At 37.2% G+C, this 13,337-nt stretch overlaps 1 protein-coding gene across 2 annotated transcripts in view; it reads right to left on the reverse strand.

Moving 5' to 3' along the window:
- The window catches only part of LOC127415941 (vacuolar protein sorting-associated protein VTA1 homolog), a 59,707-nt gene that overhangs the window by 17,151 nt on the left and 29,219 nt on the right, over positions 1 to 13,337 (reverse strand). For both annotated transcript variants that reach the window (XM_051654975.1, XM_051654974.1), the window contains exons 2-5: positions 10,743 to 10,837; positions 7,862 to 7,989; positions 3,059 to 3,134; positions 194 to 305 (exon numbers count right to left, since the gene is read on the reverse strand). In XM_051654975.1, the coding sequence (XP_051510935.1) occupies positions 194 to 305; positions 3,059 to 3,134; positions 7,862 to 7,989; positions 10,743 to 10,837 (411 nt within the window). The remainder of the gene's footprint in view (positions 1 to 193; positions 306 to 3,058; positions 3,135 to 7,861; positions 7,990 to 10,742; positions 10,838 to 13,337) is intronic.

Below are 13,337 nucleotides of genomic sequence, written 5' to 3' on the forward strand. Positions count from 1 at the left end.
ACTCGCAGGGGAAGGGTCATGGGGTGAGGTGGTGATTTTTTTCTCAACTTTGATAAGGTACACAATGTGGTAACATTTACTCCCATTGAGGAAGCCATTTAGTGACTCCTGGAGGAAAGCCCTGACTAGTGTGTATTGTGTTAATGGGAGTCACAGGACAATTATGAGGGAAAGATATAATATCAGTGCTAACCATATGCTTCCCCCTCCATTCCAATCGGACCGGCCTGTGGAGTCTCACCATTCTTCAGGCAGTTGTGGATGTAAGCTGCCTTCCACTTTGCATACTTCCTGTGCTGGATGTTCTGAAAAGGGGAAAAAGGGAGGAGAGTCAATAAGTGAATCATTAAGATAAGATAAGCTTGGATTTGGCTGGATTTGACCTGGACAGCACTTGAGGGATGAATAATTTTCTCATGACTGTGATTACGGTACAGCAACTCATGAATGAGAGTTTAGGAACTGGTAAGTCCCCCATTGTTGCCAATAAAAGCAATTAATTACAAGCCACGCATTACACTGATTTTACCATGGTTAAGAGCTCTTGTTATGCATGACACAAAGTTTTCCTTAAGAATGGTAAAACTGCTGTAACACAGACTTTAGTGCTTTTTTTAAGGGGCAACAACAATATGATAAAAGAAAATAATAATAATAATAATAATCCCAAAATACAAAAGCAAGCTATTGGTGATATTGTAGATATACACTGGCGGCCAAAAGTTTGGAATAATGTACAGTATTTGCTCTTATGGAAAGAAATTGGTCCTTTTATTCACCAAAGTGGCATTCAACTGATTTCAATATATAGTCAGGACATTAATAACATGAAAAATTACTATTACAATTTGAAAAAAAATATTCAGAACTTCTAAAACTACTTCAAAGAGTTCATCAAAAAATACTCCACGCGCAGCAATGACAGCTTTGCAGATCCTTGGCATTCTAGCTGTCAGTTTGTCCAGATACTCAGGTAACACTTCACCCCACGCTTCCTGTAGCACTTGCCATAGATGTGGCTGTCTTGTCGGGCACTTCTCACACACCTTACAGTCTAGCTGATCCCACAAAAGCTCAATGGGGTTAAGATCCATAACACTCTTTTCCAATTATCTGTTGTCCATTGTCTGTGTTTCTTTGCCCATTCTAATCATTTCTTTTTGATTTTCTGTTTCAAAAGTGGCTTTTTCTTTGCAATTCTTCCCATAAGGCCTGCACCCCTGAGTCTTCTCTTTACTGTTGTACATTAAACTGGTGTTGAGCGGGTAGAATTCAATGAAGCTGTCAGCTGAGGACATGTGAGGCGTCTATTTCTCAAACTAGAGACTCTGATGTACTTATCCTCTTGTTTAGTTGTACATCTGGGCCTTCCACATCTCTTTCTGTCCTTGTTAGAGCCAGTCCTTTGTCTTTGAAGACAGTAGCGTACACCTTTGTATGAAATCATCATTTTTTTTTTTTTTTGGCAATTTCAAGCATTGTATAGCCTTCATTTCTCAAAACAATGATTGACTGATGAGTTTCTAGAGAAAGTGGTTTCTTTTTTTGTCATTTTTGTCCTAATATTGACCTTAAGACATGCCGTTCAAAAACAAACACAAAGACAATGTTAAGCTTCATTTAATGAACCAAATAGCTTTTAGCAGTGTTTGATATAATGGCAAGTGATTTTCTAGTACCAATTTAGCAGTTTAGCATGATTACTCAAGGATAAGGTGTTGGGAGTGATGGCTGCTGGAAATGGGGCCTGTCTAAATTTGATCAAAAATTACTTTTTTCAAATAGTGATGGTGATGTTTTTTACATCAGTAATGTCCTGACTATACTTTGTGATCAGTTGAATGCCTCTTTGGTGAATTAAAGTACCAATTTCCTTCCGAAACAGCAGAATCTGTACATTATTTCAAACTTTTGGCCGCCAGTGTATGTAGACTGCAGCAAATTACTATAGAATTCAACTGACTTGCTGTCACAGGTATGACGAAACCTGCTTATTTTATAACTGCTTCAAATCGTGGACCATGCAATCAGATTTCAGAGTTAAGAAACTATACGTTTTATAAACCCTGATTTTACAATTATAGACATTATTTATTTAAGAGTTGTAGGTTTATATAAGCATTAAGGGTTTAATAAAGGTATAATGACCTAAGAGTTCAGATTTATTTTCAACTGCCTAAAGTGTGCTGAAACATGTAATTACACCACCAACACATGTCCATTAAAAGGGTCTTGAAGGTTCTTAAAGCCCTTTTACATGTCGACTTCTACTTTTACATACATCAGAGTTGAGCACTCTTAAGTCTAGTACTAAAAAGAGAACTTTTTAAGTTCTCTTTTTTTGCAAGTAATCCAATATGGCACAACTCCTTGTGACATTGATGATGAGAAACAGCACAGTAATGGATGGTGACTCTGAGAGCTCATTGTATGGGATAGTGTTACACAGAGAAGGCACATTGTTGAAACAGTCAATCCAATGAGCTCTCTACAGTAGGAAAATGTCTGGCCCTTAGGGAGTGAAGAACACTCAATGAAACATTGTCCATATTCGGACACAGGTCACTTCCCCTCTGTATAAAATACATCTGCAGCCATGGCGACCAGTAGAGATGGCCTAACAGGCACACTGGAAATAGAGTATCCAAGAAAGATTCAACTGGTGGATTACCAACTCTTTCCAGGCACAAGTTTGCCAAGAATCGGCACTCTCAAAACCTCTGTGTACACTGAGAGTGCTGAGGCGTTGTCAATTCTCGGGCTCTGCTTTATACTTTCCTAGTAATTTCCATGTTTTCATGTTTTGCAACAGATTTCAGATTTGAACGAGAACATGGCTAATGACATATTTTATTCCATTAGACGTTTTTACGTTCCGCTAAATTAGGCAAGCTGGTGTGTCTGCGCCATAAGAAACAGGGTGACCGTGTAAAAGAACACATCATAGACCCACATTTAAGTCCCTTCAACACAAAATGTTGTAAAATAAGCCTGGACTTCAAAATACAGGCCTATCCAGTTCATAATGTAGGGAAGGAGAAACCCCACTGTGACTCACCTCTTCTGATAATTCGCCAAAGACACTCAACACATCAAACAGGAGGCTTGCAGTGTAGAAGGACTTGATCATATTCCTGTCATCAAAATACACATTGAACTGTTAGCACAGCAAAGCAAACATGCGTAAAGTCATGTAGTTACTGGCAGTACTGCTGATCTCTTCAGTTACACTTAAAAGTTTTATGCCTTATACAGAACAGGTGTGAAACTTGCAACATATGAATTTTACTGTCCATATATTTCTTACACAGCGAAGATATTTTTGTATAATGACTGCTAAACTGTATCTCACTGTAGTTCCAGGCAACCAATTTCCTACATAGCTGTACTAGTTTGATATCTCTTGGATCACTCTTTACAAGATTATATATTGATACGCATTTAAATAATGTCAATTTACTTGTTTAATAAGTAGCTGTAATAAGCATGTCAATGTACAGTCAGCCTGTCAATCAGTGTTATGTAAGACCCCACCACTTTACATTGTTTTTTTTTTATTATTTTTTTTGCTAATTTTTGTGCTATATATTTTTGTGACCAGTATATATTGCTTTTTCCCCCACACCTACTCATGTGAGAGATTTAGTCAGCGGTAGATTCATCCCTTGGGGCACACATATTTGTTTACAATATACTGAGATGAATATCAAACAATTACCTGTAAGTATACATACCAATTCAGTATCTTGATCAATAACAATCACTAAGAATTCCATAAATGTAAATGGTAAGATATATTCAGACATAAAAAAAAGTGCATTGAAAAGTGTTGCAAAAACAAATTAGTCATTTTATAATAAATCAAACCAGTACGGTGTGTTATTTTTCTGAGAAACAGGGACATCATGAACTCAAGAAACATAATAAAGAGTAACCTTCCAAGAAAATGTAATTATATGAAAATCACAGGGATGCAAACTCAAGAGAGGTGATAAAGGTGAGAAAGTCACAGCTGGTGTACCAGCTGTATATTTTTAGTTTATTTGTTGTATTTAAAGCATTTTAAGTGTTAAGCTTAAAGTAACCCTTTCAAGTGATTTTAATAAGGAAAATGTAGGAAAAAATAAATAAAAATAAATTGGGCAAATTAGCTTCAGAAAAGGAGACTTAAGCTGAAATGCAATAGTTTGCATCCCTGATAACATCACACACACATGCGCACACACAAAAAAAGATACTTGACCCGGTCTTGTTTATACAGGTTCAGTTTCACGGTTGCATTTTTGTTTGGGATGGAATATCAATGTAGTCCACTTGTAATCCTGACTCACAATATGTCCTTTTTATGATTTTCTCAGTTTTCAATTGTGGGTTTATTTGTCTACACACGGTACCATTAGAACACACCGCTTTGCTGATGTCATCAACATATTGCTTTTGCTATTGACCCCAAACTGGTTTTCTTACTTAAATATCAATTATCAAAGACAAGTTTACTTAAGTGTTTTTAATTTCCTATGGGTACTTATGCAATGGCCTAGAAATTCATGTTTGGTGTTATTCTCATACAGCAGCTCCCTTTTCCATCTTAAAATAAAGATCCTTGGTAGAATCGTGTATGTCTGATAATTTTATACAAGGCATAGTCTTAGCTTCGGACAACATGCCAACAGATTGCCCACAGTCCATTTACTGACATATATTGATGTACACTGCACACAAAAATGGTATAAGCTGACCCGTTCCAATCTAACTGGCTGACACTACACAAATCTAGGGATGCACGATCCGATAACTGGATCAGTATATCGGCTCTGATACTGGCATTTTTAGATGGATCGGGTATCGGTCTGACGAGCCTGATCCAAGTCAGATATTGTGTGTTAATCATGTTCGTTACGGTCAAGCTCAAAAAAAAAAAAAAAAAAAAAAAAAAAAAAAACACATAAAAGAACCATAATAGCACCATTGACTATAGTAGTCCATATGACTAGTGCATTTTATTTAAAGCCAATTGAAGCCATGTGATAGCCTTTTGCGATTCACAAAGCTGAGTTTAACAAGTAAAAACACATATGCATGCGCAGTGCGTTTTACTGAATGGTGCGGCTCTGTTGACAAACATACATAGCATGAGCAGGCTGGTGAGGCGATCGCGGCTATTTTCATATGCGAGCGCTACTTACGAACATCATCTCAGATTAAATGCTCAATAGGTTTACTTATGATGCATTATGAACGGCCCCAGGGGAGTTTATCACCAAATTTTGAATAAGAAGCAAATTAAACTACTGTGCCCTCATACACACACACTTACAGGACTACCTGGAGTGTTCCGACCTTCAAAAAAAAAAAAAAAAAAGTCAGAGGGGGTTAAAGGTGTACAACTAAAATATATTAAACGTCTTATTTTAAAAATTCTAAAAGCTAATAATAATAATACATTTTAATAATTATACTGTTAATTTTGCTGCTACATTATCCATTAGACTACTTAACAATACATTTATTAACAGGCTATATATTTTTATATAAATAAGGTGTAGTTAGAGGTTTGTGTTTCTTTAAATATAAAAGAGTACCCCAAATTAGTTCCAAACAGTGAGGTATAGATATTCTAAACCGATTATGAAAAAAAAACAACACTGGTATCGGATCGGGAATCGGTTGCTACTGAGATTTCAGATAGAGAAAAAGTGGCATCGGTGCATCCGTATATAAATCTGTAAAAGATGCACATAGTTGTGTTTGAAGTACTTTGTATCAAGTGAACTAGATATCCACGATTAGAACTGCATATTCCTTTTTGTTAAATTCAGCTACATGAGACTATACTGTACAGTAGGTGTGACTATGCCCTTCTATTGCAAACAAAGAACTTAGTATTTTATCTAATGCCTCTTTTAGTACATTATTATCTTTATTCCACCCTGCTCAGGTCAGAACATTGCTGACAATACTGGCATCGTCTTTTCAGAAGAATAATAAATAGCTTAAACTTGTTTTGAAAGTAAAATTGCAAAGTAAATAATCTTTCACCTTTTTGGCATTGTATGAACAAATTCTAAATATGTGAATACATCCTGAAAAGTGGCCCCTGGCCAGAGAGTGTATGCAGGTCTGAAAGCTTCCAAGGGTAAGATTGATCTTCACTTTAAACCTCATCAGCAGGAAGTGGACAAAGAGCATAAGGGTAAATGTGGTACACATTGTTAAAGTTTGTTCCAAGACTTTGCTTTCAGAATGTCTTTTGAGACCTCAGGGGATACTGTTGTTTCTTCTTGTATCAACATAACACTTTGGGGTGAATTCACTAAACAGTTATTTTGTGCATGTATTTCAACGCAAAAACCTGCCTCTTATTCACTAACCACCAGCAATCAGTGTTAAAATATCACTTCGTCTTGAGTATTTAAATTAAGTCACTGTCACTGAATGACAGTCACTGTCATTCATTTCAGCGCAAACATGCCTCCTTTCTATTTAAATTGGGCTCATTATAGATTGCAATTCATTCAATGGAAGTGTAAGCTTAGTTCTAACAGGAAAAACTCTGGATCTTTACAAATTCATTCAATTCAGGCATCTGATCCAATCACAATCCAGCCTCTGCTTTATAAGCTCTGCAAAGCGGTCTTTCATCACTCGTATGCCTCCACTGTTTTCACCCCCCTCCACTCCATCACCACCAGTTTAGGTCTAGTCCTGCTGTAGGGGTAAGCTCCTCTCCCCTGCCGTCATCGCCTTCCAGCTGGATCTGACGGTTTGAGGAAGTATCTGAGCGCTGAAACGTAGGACGGGCTAAATCTCTACATTCGCATTTATTCCAATCATCCCGAGTGTTTCAGATAGAACAAAACTCTTTGCTATTTGCCTGACGCAATTAACATCAAACTATTACCAACCAAAGACAGCAGGTGGTAAAGTTAATTTTATTTCAAAGAGATGTTTGTGTACATTTTCTGTCGATCATGGAAGCAGTAATTCATCAAATAATGATCAAATGATGAAGAGCATTATAATCTGGCATATATCCATATGCATAGTGCAGTCAAGCACACTTTGAGCATTTTAAAGAGATTATTGAAGTGCCAGGATCACAGTACTGGGATGATGCTGTACTGCCCCCGCAAAGTTTGCCAAACTGCGTTGTTCTGCAGCATCCTCCTCAATATAGATGCTCAGAAGCAGCCTGCAAGATCAGAATTGCGTCATGCAAATAGAATTAATCACAGTTTTTGTGAGCGCGTTTGCACCATTGCCTAAATTGCATAATTACTTATTACTCAGTGAATTTCCCCTTTTGTTAGCAATCCACAGAGGTGTGTTTGCATTGTGTACAAAGTTCCTACATATACGACAACATCCTGAATTTTTATGACTTCTAGGTGAGCATTATATAAATGCTTACCTAGACACAGGTTCCCTGTATCTCATCACAGCCAAAGTAACAATCACTTAAAATACCTTTGGGTAGTGCCAGTCCTCATGACCTGAGGCCTGAGCCACTGCCAGGTATTCAGCTACTGGGACCTTTACCAGCCCTGCAGTGCTTATGACGTCACTATCCACAACAGCTTCATTATATTGCCGTAACCTGTAACGCTACACCTGGCTAATCCATGCCGTCTCACTCCTAGGCAACTATTCTATACAGAGCCAGCTCTGATGCTAATTTTAGCCGCTACTACTCACATTTTGTGTCATGGTTCATTAAGAGGAAACGGTAATCAAGACTTGTGTATTCAAACACTCCCAAAAACACAATTGAAATGAACAAGTCTAAAAATCTATTGCTGTCCATGGGGATGGAAAGGCAGGGGGCCAACTCTTCCCAAAGTCAACACAGACCCTGGCTTACTTGTGGAAACGTCCTGATCGATCTTCAGTGTCTGCATAGAGGAACATTTTCAAAGCGTAATTCTCAACGTGAGCATTGCCAACTACTTCTTGGGAGACGGATTCGTTGTCACTGAGCTCCTTTTTCATCTGAAATAAAGAACAAAACCACTTAAAAGTTAGTTTTCTGTGTGTATCCCTGACACTAATTACAATCAAAATGTTCTATCAAAATTAGGTAGTACAAGTTGACAACTCAAATCAAAATAGTGTGACATGACAAGCAACTGTTACTTTAAGCATGAGCAATACTGTAAAGAGTGTTTGCTGCACTCTAAATTCTAGATGATTATTCTGTAAAGCTCTGGTTTACCGGTATGACATGACTCATTAATTTCTGGGATGCATCAGCCACTTTGATTCCACTCCAGAACCCCAGTGCAATTAATTTCGTGCCACAAAAGAAAGTCCTCTGGAGAGTCGCCCATGCACAATTAGTGGACTCATTCACCCAGCTATTATTATGATCCTTTTGGCACCACACAAATTAATTTGCAGCCTCATAATTCACAGAAAACTGTTAAAATGCAACAGACAATCACATTGTATCTGTGTAGAGCATATGCACTAAAGTAGGCTGTTGCTGTCCTAACCTCTAATAATACTGAGCACACCACCACACTAAATATGTCTATTTGTTTTCCTGTGGGTTGTAAGCTGGCCTGCATTTCCAAAGTTTATAACAAAACCTGAATTCATGGGCTTCGTCCTTCTCCATGTTGGTACATTGACAATCAATGTGCTGTAGCTTCATTTTAAATAAATTTTAGACTATGATTATAAAAGTATAACCAAGATTGTTCTAAAAGCATGTTTGGGGTGGTCCTGTATAGTCAAATTAAACTTTGTTGAAGCGTCAATGGGAGTGTGGCAGGATTCAGCGCATCTGCAGCCCTAATCCTGACCTCTATCTGGGCAAACTGTGTGACACATACACATTAGTAAACCTGTCTTTTATTTAGAGGTTTGAAATGGCCAGCACCCAAATGGCCAAGCTTTGGCCAGTCAGTGGCCCCAGGCCCTGCCTTCCTCTCTGTGATGTTACAGTTTGCTAGAGAGCATCAGGTTTCCTTGTAAAATCAGAAAAGCAAATACGACTGGTTATATTTCAACAGGTGGAAGCCGGGTGCCTGAATGGATTTACTGTTCATGTTTTAATTACATTTTTCACCTATACCACGAAAAATCCCTGCAAGGCACAGTACGTCGCTTGTGCTGTATTGCAAAAGAATATAAAAACATGATTCGGAAGGAAGTGTGTAAACATGGTGCAGAGAGAAAGTGAGATTGAATGCATTTGGTCACCAGTGCAAACTAAATCAAAGCCATGAAACCAGATCTTGTCTCTGCACATGTACTCCTTGGGGTTTGCTCAAAATCGCCCTGGGAAAAAAAAAAGGAGACAGACACTGGAGTCATTTTAACACTGTAGACCAGTGTTACAAAAAGGAAGCTTGTTCTGTTTTAAAAAAATTGGAAAAGGTAATGTGTGTTATTTTTCAAAGAGACTTGCGGGTATTTTGATCAATATCATGATATAGGTGAAGTGAACATTATTATGCAAGTTCTGCTTTTGCAAATATTTTGATTCTCTGTGCCAATCTTGTTCATAAAATACAAAGATGTGAGAAAATGCATGGCTGCTGAGACAAGAGCAAAAACTATCAACTTTTATCTTAGCAAGCAGCTACAGCTCCTACATAAAAATAATTCAAAGGGATAGTTCACCCAAAAATAAAAATTCTGTCATCTTTTATTTAACATAATTTTGTTCAAAACATACATGACTTCGTTATTTTCCTTAGAACACAAAAGGAGATGCAAGGCAGAGTGTTAGCCACAGTCACCATTCAATTTTATTGCATCTTTTTTCCCCATATATAATGAAAGTAAATGGTAACTGAGGCTGTGAGACCCTAACATTCTGCCTAACATCTCCGTTTGTGTTCCAGAGAAGAAAGTCATACAGGTTTGGTAAATAGAAACTAAACCTTTATTGCTGGTGAGCAAAACCGTGAAAGCCTATTTTGTCTAAGCCTATTTAAGGAAGTAAATAACTGTACTCATGATGCTAATAAATTGAATGCCAAAGCATTGTCAAACCAGCAAACTCTTCTACAGACAAAATGAATAAAGATGCCCAAGCCCACAACTTATCTATAATAGCTAAGGAATAGAATTAAGTTTATTGTATAGTACATTTCCTGTGCATTGACCTGTAAATGACAGCTAGACAATTCAGATCACAGTTAAAGAGAAGAGCATCATCTTTTCATGCAGGTTAAATAGTGTTAAAAGAGAATTTAGTCCACTTTTTGCTGTAGACCTTTTGACCGGATTTGCCCACCAGGATCTGGGTCTCGACAGGTTGTTGTTTCCTGTCTCTGTGACATTTAATGAACTGAGCGAAGGCGATAGTAAAAGTGTGCTCTGGAGACTGCAGGATCTCCACTCTCGTCTAATTGGTTCTGAAATGTCTATAACAATGCTTAGGCATAAAAGCAAAGCTTATTCTGTAGCTTCCTGCTCCCCTTCTGAGGAGACCTATAAATTCAGCCTTTTGAACTGCAATAAGAATACGGTGCCTTTAGTACGAAAGGTCATTCATCACTTTTTGAAATGAATGCACAAAATAATACAAAACCGGTCAATAAACTATTCTTGCACATAATTTTCTGTAAATACAAGTTAATAAAAAAATAATATGGTTTCTATGAAGATAAAGTTATGTGACTTCTGAATACCTTAATTGTTAAATAAGGATTCAGATCCATATTAAGAATATATGAATTTCTGTTAAACAGCTATAAATTACACAGTTAAGGACTTACTTACTAGCTTACCATTTCTAATTGATCCATTAGTTTCACAAGAAACTTTCGGCACTCAGGAGTTTTGCTATCTAGCTTCATTCCCGTCTGCATGGCATGAAGTCGACCTGAAACACATTAAAGTCAAGGCTCATGAGAATAAGCTTAATAATCTCCCCCTTAATATATACAGGGCCTGAAATTCATTTCTGAAAATGGGGGGCAATTCCCCCCTTATCCGAATCGTGTGTGTGGGGGGATTTACACACTTTGAGTGGGGGTGGGGGGTAAACATCCGAAATTTTAAAACAAACTCGCCTAAATCTCACAGGGGCTACTGTTCTCAATTCCTGTATAGGTCAGGTGGAACCATAGTCAGAAATCCATTAAGAGGAAATATTTGATTTCCAGAGGCTTTTTTATTTATTTTTTTACCTTTACAGGTGCATTTTTTTTTTCTATTCTAACCTTGTAAAATGACTGTGTCATCCTTTTATGTTATAATTTAAGCAATTACATTTGAAAAATGGCATGTTTCAATAATTACAAAATTGGATGATCTGTACATTCCATATGTGCATTGTTACTGGAAAAAAAAAACTTTTTTTTCTCATTCACATATTTCCAAATATTTTGGCTATTAAATTAACATAGCCTACAAAACTACTGCACCGACATAGAGGAGGAGATGACAGCATTTCTCCAGATTTGGAATGAGAAGCTTAAAGGGTTAGTTCACCCAAAAAATGAAAATTCTCTCATCATTTACTCCCAGATGTATATGACTGACTTTCTTCACCAGAACACTACAAGATTTTTAGAAGAATATCTCAGCTCTGTAGTGATGAGACCTTTGTAGCTGCAAAAATCAAATAAAGAAGATATGCATTTATCCACTGGATTCTTTTGGATTACTTTTATGTTTCCTTTATGTGATTTTTGGAACTACAAATGTCTGGTCACTACAGAGCTATTTTTCTAAAAAATTTATTTTGTGTTCTGCTGAAAAAAGTTATACACATCTGGGAAGGCATGAGGGTGAGTAAATGAGAGAATTTTCATTTTTGGATCAACTATCCCTTTAAAAAAAACTTAGCAACTCCATAAGGCCAACTGAATAAAACAATGCAAAAATAAAACATTACCAATGAAAATGAGTCAGAGATATGATTCATACACTAAAAGTGGTTCATGTAAAATTATTATTGTATCATTTAATAATGTTTTATTTAACATCAAGGCTATTTATCCAGATATTATTTTTGTTAATATTATTATTAACTGCTTTGTAGCATTTGGTTACATTATATTTTGTGTTCTGTCAGACATGATATAACATCCAATTCTCTGCACTTTTGGCTTCTAGCAGGTGAGGAGGCTTTTCAAACAGACAGATACACGAGATGAGCTGATGGGCAGGGAAGTAGAATATAACATAGCGTTACTCACTAGGACAGTATATTTTGAATAAATGGTCCAAAAGGTCACACGTAATTTAGCCCGTGAGCACAACACCGAACTGATGCGGAGCGTGAGAAGCGGAGTGACCGTCTGTGCGTTTATGGCGCAATCATCCGCCACTGACGGCAACATCTGTACAACGGATTGCACGAAACAAATGAAGTTAAGCGAAAATTCCAATGAAGATCGCGATATATGTATTTGGAACTACACCGATCAGCCACAACATTAAAACCACCTGCCTAATATTGTGCAGGTCTCCCTCGTGCCACTAAAACAGTGCCAACCCACAATCTCACCACAATTGTAGAGAGCGGTTATCTGAGCTACCGTAGACTTTGTCAGTTCGAACCAGTCTAGCAATTCTCTGTTGACCTCTCTCATTAACAAGGCATTTTTGTCCACAGAACTGCCGCTCACTGGATGTTTTTGGCACCATTCGGAGTAAATTCTAGTGACCGTTGTGCGTGAAAGTCCCAGGAGATCAGCAGTTACAGAAATACACAAACCAGCCCATCTGGCACCAACAATCATCCATACGATTATCCAATCATCCAATCATGTGGCAGCAGTGCAGTGCATAAAATCATGCAGATTCAGGCCAGGAGCTTCAGTTAATGTTCACATCAACCATCAGAATGGGGAAAAAATGTGATCAGTTATTTGGACCGTGGCATGATTGTTGGTGCCAGACGGGCTGGTTTGAGTATTTCTGTCACTGCTGATCTCCTGGGATTTTCACGCACAACAGTCTCTCATGTGGCACATCCAACATGTAGGGAGCCATTTTGTTGTCATGTGATAAAATCATAAAACAGAGAAGATCTCTTTAGACCCACAATACTGTGTGTGAAGATTTAAAAACAAATAATTTTGTCATACCAATATGTTTTACATTTTAATAAAAAGGCACATTTTGTTCAGGTCATTTGGTCCAACCATGAGAAAACTTCTTGATATTCTTGACTTAAAAATTCATATTTGTAAAAATGTTTGAAAACTTTTTTGAAATTAATGATGAAGTTGTGTACACTCATGTATGCAAAGATACATGATTTAATACCTTTTACTTGATGGTTGCACCACATGACATTTTTAAAACCATTAAAAAAATTTTTTGAACAAATTGCAATTAATGTATTTCAAACCATTTGTAAAAACAACATG

The sequence above is a fragment of the Myxocyprinus asiaticus genome, chromosome 25 (genome assembly GCF_019703515.2).
Source record: "Myxocyprinus asiaticus isolate MX2 ecotype Aquarium Trade chromosome 25, UBuf_Myxa_2, whole genome shotgun sequence".
Classification (NCBI taxonomy): domain Eukaryota; kingdom Metazoa; phylum Chordata; class Actinopteri; order Cypriniformes; family Catostomidae; genus Myxocyprinus; species Myxocyprinus asiaticus.